The following is a 6,853-nucleotide window of genomic DNA, read 5'->3' as shown; positions in this document are numbered from 1 at the left end:
ACCGACATCTTGGGGCCTGCTGCCATGTCTTACTGCAAGCTGTGGAATTTTGATGGTCAAATGATGGCGGTATGGTCTCTCATGATCCATCTGCGAGCCACCACAATCAATACAGTTCTGCTCCTCTTTTATGGTGTTCAAATATCTCATCAGCTTGTTAGTACACTGTGCCTTCCAAATTTGAGAGACATTCTAGAAGATTAATATACTGTAATAATTTTGCTGACTGCTAATATTGTCTCTGTTTATTCTGCTGCACAGTAGTAATGGGTAAATTTCCGAGGCTGTCCCCGTTCTTGCAGATGCAAAACTATCCTGCCATTTCTTTCAAGCTTTCAAGCTTTCATTAAGAATTAAGAAACCGCAATTGATACAGCATTGTAAAACTGTCCAGTAGCAGTACTGTTTTAATCAGGAATAATAGACCAAAATGTACTAGAAACAAGGAGCACAAACTGGGGTTTTACGTCAAGAATCAGGATACTGCAAAAGGTATAGTAGTGTAAAATGAACCAGCAACAAAACAGGTTTAATAGGAGATAATAGGCCTACCTGAAGTATGCCTAACTTTTATTTTTTTAATGAGGATAGAGGGTTTGTTGAAAGTAAGTGTACAATATAAGGTTGTTTAGGTGCACTCATTTCTTGCAGTTTGTTTGTTTTTCTTTCTTTCAAACAATGCAGCAGCTAGCTACAAACAAACGGTCCGTGTCAAGTGAATTATCTGCTTTAAACACCCCATACTTAAAAAAAGGCCATATTAACATAAACATAAAACTAAAATTTCCTAAAGTAAAAAAAAAAAAAATCCACTGTGCAAGGTGGAGAGACTTACTTGAATTTTCCTTTTCCCAATATACTTTCAAACTAAACTTACTCTTGCTATGATGCAGGCAGTTGAGCAGCCAAGGCACTTTGCATATTACCACCTTTACATTGGAGAATGAAAATATTTTGTATGTTGTAATTTAGATGGGTAATCAAACCTAATATATGTAATTATTATTTTAATATGAGTGGAATTCATCTCTAAATACATTTGTTTTGTGTTTTTTCTACCATGTTCCTTTCATGATCTCTTCTCTCCAGTGCAGGAAGTGATCAACAGAGATAAGCATTACATATCCTTATCTTCCATTGCAGCCTCTGCTTTCTGGTAAATGCTTAGAGCGCCAGAGGCATTCTACAAGCCTCTCTGTTTTCTGCAGATGGCAGGAAGTGTTGCTTTAAAGCTAAACTTCAGGCAGATAAAGAAAAACACTCATTATAGAAGTTATGTATTAATTTAAAGAAAATGTAATGTATTTTTAAAAACAACACATACCCAAATTTGACTTGAAAATTGCCTCTTGCAGTTCCCGGTACAGCAGAGCCAAAACTGGGGGAGGAGGGTTACTGTTAGAAGCCAATCAGGTTTGCAATAGTGCTTATGTGTTTAAAAGGAACTTGCTGTCTGTAGGTGAAATCAGAATGAGTGGAGGAATGACTTATCTGTTTTCTACCTCTCATTTACTATCTAATCACAGGCTGGGGGACAGGGAGGTGACCTAGCTGTATTACTTAATTGCAGTAGAGAAAAGACAGGTTACCAACCCTGTCTTTCAGGGCTCTATAAATCTCAGGAATGAAGGGACAGAAATGCAAATTCTTTTGCAGGTAAAACAGCTACCATATATACAGTATTTCAACCATATATTTATCTGTTTGCCTGGAGTTCACCTTTAAGGAATCTACTGGCTGTTTTCTTACAGTGACTCCTGCTAGATATAATATGTTTCACAGTTCCTGAATTTCCTGATGGTAAATTTCTCTCCTTGCATCTTGCCATAAAGGTGTGCATAAATGGTTTCAGAGGCTGTTCTGGTTATGTAGCAGACCCTAATAGCCAAAGGATGCAATAGGAGATATGATTATCAAAGCATGAATCAAGGGGAGCCTTCAGCAGAGAGGTAAAGTACCTGGCAGTTTGAATTTGTATTCTTGCACATTAACCTGTAGCGATAGAAGTGACAAGCCATAAACTGTGCAGATATGATGAATAATTTATTTATATACAATAAGCATTGATAGATGTATTCCATTTAAAAGAAAAAAAATACAGTAACAAAAATATTTTCAGCATAATACCTACAGTATAAACTTAAATGTGACAAACAGATTTTGTTGTTGAGTTATAAAGAACACAGAGCCTGATATAACAGAGTACGAGTTGCGTTGTTAACTAAGACAGTAAAAAACTGTACAGTGCAGGCAACACATTACAATAAAATATGGTCAATGAGGCAGTCTTTTTCAATAAATCTGGGGTAGGAGGGAATGGAATTAAAATCTCATAAATCCGCCATATCTTTTATCCATTTCTGGTATTTCTTTGGAATAGCTCTCACCATCTTCATCTGAAGGAAGAATAGAATCAGCATAGCGCCTCATGAACCCGCCATATCTTTTCTGGTAGTCCTGCCACCATTCAGGCCTGCCTACTCTTCTCATAAACCCGCCATATCTCTTCTGCAACTCTTTAGCCTCATCTTCAACATCTGGACTTCTTCTGTAACCTCTCATGAAGCCGCCATACCTTTTGTTTACCTCTCCTGGTGCGTCACTGTCAGCATCCACACCATTACCTAGAAGCTCTCTGAGGACATCTGAAGTATCACTGTCAAATTCTTTCTTCATGAAACCTCCATACTTCTTAGCAAGAACCTCTCCACCAGCAGACTCTTCCTCTGGTTCAGTGTGGTACAGTTCATCCATTTTCTTTTTCATGAAGCCACCATATCGCTTCATAAAGCCCCCATATTTTTTAGCTAATAAGTGGCTATCATCTATCTCTTTCTCAGTTTCCTGAGCATTGTCCTCTTTAGCTGTTTGAAGAAGCTCTTTGCATGTTCCCCAGGCTTTGACAGAGGGCAGCTTTCCTTCACATTCCAATGTGCAAGTCTGTAACAAGATTAACATGTATATATGAGCTTTATAAAGGCTTTTATACACAGCTTTAAAACATATATTTGTCACTAATTTCCTAGAAATAAAAATAATTCAATCCTTTACTGGATTGGCCATTTTAGGATACATATTAACACTGCTAGAGCATAACACACATATGTTTACCGCCTTTGTTCATGCACACTAAGTGGGGTTGATTTATAAAGACTAGAGCAAAAGATTTTCTACAGCAACCAATTCTGTTTTCTTTGAAGGTTGAAACATTATTGATTTGTTGCAGTCCGTATTTCTACTGTAGTCTCTAGTTTTCACAAATCAGATCCATCAGTTTGTCTACCAGCTTGAATTAAGGTACACATTGTTTACAGAATTGCCACTAAATATATAGTACTTACATTATATTTGTTTTATTTGTATTGTAGTCTAGTATTCATCAGTCAGTGGTTCAGCAAGCATATATCCTAGACCAAACTTTATTGCTCATCCCTATCCTGTCACTAGGTGTTCTCTACCTGGACCTCTGTACTTCCTCTGCATTACATATTTTTGTATGACTTCAAAGTAATTTTAATAAAATGTTATTAAATTAAAAAATGTCAGTACTGATTTTCCATGTTTCATGTTCTTTCATTACTGCATGTGTTATAGACCATTACATTCAAAGAACATATTCAATTTAATTCCTCACTTACTTCATCAAATATATTTAGCCACAGTTTACCAAATATCACACTGCACAAAGTTCTGCTGCATCCGCTGCATTCAGAAACTTATCACATAGCACGAAATGAGTGACAGCTTTTCTTTCTCTCTTTACTTTCTCTATTTTCGAATGTATCTATGCTATTAAAGAATAATGCAATGACTAAATCATTTGTATTGATGTCTTTGTCATATCAGGAAACCAGGTATAAGCACCACAGGCTGTATAATACCATGTTGTGGATTTGTATTCAATAGCAGAAAAGTCAGCAATTAGCCTTTGTGCAGGATATGTTTTGCTCCTACTCTTGATTTATTTTAAACATCCACGTGATATACACCAATATAACAAAATGGTGCCCTCTATGGTTGTAAGAAGTGAGGTTCTCATCCTGTCTTTGCCCTTAACTGTCTCATGATAGTAAATACATAGAGAACAAAATGAAGGGGAACGCTATTCATTAAAGAAGAACTATGAGGTGAGTGCTTTTCACTCACCTCATAGTTCTAGCCGACCTGTGACAATGAGACTGTCACAGGTCGGCTCAGTAGATCGGGAGGTGAGCGAACACATACCAGCGTTCGCTCACCTCTCGATCCTGTCACAGCTCTCTGCCGTGACAGGGGAGGGGGCGGGTACAGCTGGCTCTGCCTCTACATAGACATAATTGTTGGGATCCACTTCAGCTGCAACGTCTCAGTATACCGCGATCAGTAGCTTGCGGTATACTGTGGCGTCTCAGTGTACCGTGAGCTGTAGCTCGTGGTATACTGAGCTTAGGGTGACGGGAGGACGCTAGTTTGTGTCCTCCCGTTACCCTAAGTAGAACTATGGGGAAAAGCCTTAACCCCATAGTTTTCCTTTAATGCACCAAATCAGTATTCACTCTGCAGAACTCAGACCAGTATAAGATAGATTATAATTGGTTGCACCTGATATAAAAGCCACCATTTAAAACAGTTAAGGCATAATTAAAAATAATTAACATAGAACTATGGCCTCCCAATAAAAAACATGCAATGATGCACCTAATTATAAGCCCATCAAACTTATAGTTTTCTCTTCCACTGCAAAGTCCCACAAAATGCCTGCTGAGTCTGCCAGTGAAGTGCACCTAATGTAGCTTACGGTGATGGTGTGGCAATGATGCTGCACTGTTCCTAACTTCAGAGCAGAGTTGCCACTCTGATGTAGGCTATTCCTCCTTACACTACAGTGGGATGAGAAAATGTTGCAGCATTGTTACTCCTGATTCATAAGCCTACAGCTTGTCAATCAAACCCTGTACACACTGGGAGGGAAGCGTGTGAGACACAAATTAAAGAGGAATTGACTCAGGCAGGGAAGGTAAAGGAAGTTTTTTTGTTAACTTTATGAAGGCTTGTGTATCACACAGTAACTGGATTTAGTTTAGTTGTACTTATAATGTACTCCTTTATTTTCCATTTACAGGCTGGGGCAGGTCCAAGACCAGGCGTTATTGCTCAGTTATAGTGTTGTCAGATGTGAGGTCTGGGACCTTGTTGTGCTCACTGCAGGAGTTCCAGGATCATGTGATTGGAGGATATAAGAAAAATAAAAGTTTCACACCAAAAGTATAGGCGTCCAGGTAAACTTACTTCATCACAGAAGTACAAAGATAACAAACCAAAGTGTTTTGGGGTTATAAGGTTCCCTCTTATCATAGTTTGAAATTATGGTTTAGTTGGACTCTTGTGGTTTATAGGGGGTAAATCAACTCTGAAATAAATTGGTTTCATTAATAAAAAAGTATGCGTCAGCAGCTGGTTGTAAGAGATGTGATGTAGCTTGGCTGTACAGATTTACAAATCTTATACCGAATAGGTCACGTTGTTCTTAGAGAGCACTGGAATGCACTGCAATACCAGTTTCTGGTGAAATCTGGGATAAGACAAAATCCTAGAGAAAGAGCCATATCTAGGAAGAAATCCCTAACAGCAACACTTGTCTAAAGTACTAAATGTGTTTTTTTTTAATATAAAAAGCATAGTCAATGTCAGCATAAAATATGCTTAAAAATGCCCAATCATAATCATCATTAGTTTCTGATAATGGCAGCCACACACCTTAATTTTTAAGCTTTCTAAATATCTTCACAGTCTGTTATCTACTTCGACTAAGTTGAAGTTTCTTTTGATGAAAGATTTATGAAATCATAAAGCTTTAATTTGTAATATGCATCCCATAAAAGCACTTTTAAATGTCATTCCAGAATTGATTCTTCTTATAAGATGATCTGTTTTTTTAACATACTTTTTGAAGAACTGAATAAGCCTGAAGCTGATCTGTGCTGTAGTTATCTTGTTTTTTATTTCTTGAAACTAAGAGATATTTCATCTTTTTAAAAGGGAAAAATACAGCTTATTTTCCAGAAGGATTGTCTTTCACTTAGAATACCTTGGATGTCAGAAACAGAATGGTTAAAGAAAAGGTTGTCCCCAAAATATTTGTTGGTTTGGTTGATTTGTTGTAAACACAGTATTTCTTTTAAACAAACTACTTTAATTTGCAGATCATCTATGGCATTCTGTTGTTATTCCATTGGATCTGTGGACCTCTGCTTGCTAGTATTAATGTGCTAATGTGCACATAAAAAACTGATGTGAGTTTTAAAGAACATCTGGTCATTATTCTCTGGGCAGGATGCAAATCACTGGCAGTATTAAGTGGAAGGGATCCAAAGAGACCCAGAATATTATGCAATCGAAAAGTATTACTAAAAGAGACTCTGGAATCTTATACTTGTCATTTCAAATAAAGACACTATATTGTACCAGGTTACATGGCTTAGAATAAAAATACAGTTTGGTATATATACCTGATCAATGAGCATATTACATCTGTAGTAAGCTGCTGAACAGTCACTATAATATAAGTTCCTGCTAGTGAACAGTTTACATTCCTGTGTAAGAATCCTTTTACCCCAAAAAACCATCATCACACTGCAATCAGTATTATTTAATGCCTGTGCAGGTAAATTGTATCTAACCATTTGTATTCAAATGAACTAAATAGCTCATTGCATTAAGCTCCTTTGTAAAAAAATAACAATTATGTGCGTATTTCTTAAAGGTGCAATGGTGGGTTTAAATGACTTTGGATTTAGATTTGGAATGTCAAGTCCAGAGACAAGAAGTTAAAGTCAACAAAAACTGGGGTAAAAGGGTAAAATGTTCTGCCTTT

The 6,853-nt window shown here is 37.0% G+C and overlaps 1 protein-coding gene across 1 annotated transcript in view; it reads right to left on the bottom strand.

The window, feature by feature from the left end:
- Nucleotides 1–2,030: 2,030 nt before the first annotated feature.
- Nucleotides 2,031–6,853, bottom strand: part of PENK (proenkephalin) — a 14,326-nt gene continuing 9,503 nt past the window's right edge. The window contains exon 3 of the mRNA XM_018560118.1: nucleotides 2,031–2,940. Coding sequence (XP_018415620.1) covers nucleotides 2,323–2,940 — 618 coding nt within the window. The 3' untranslated portion in view covers nucleotides 2,031–2,322. The remainder of the gene's footprint in view (nucleotides 2,941–6,853) is intronic.

The sequence above is a fragment of the Nanorana parkeri genome, unplaced genomic scaffold (genome assembly GCF_000935625.1).
Source record: "Nanorana parkeri isolate BGI_ZX_2015 unplaced genomic scaffold, ASM93562v1 scaffold433, whole genome shotgun sequence".
Lineage (NCBI taxonomy): Eukaryota > Metazoa > Chordata > Amphibia > Anura > Dicroglossidae > Nanorana > Nanorana parkeri.
Note: the sequence above shows the minus strand (reverse complement) of the source record. Positions and strands in the feature narration are given on the sequence as shown.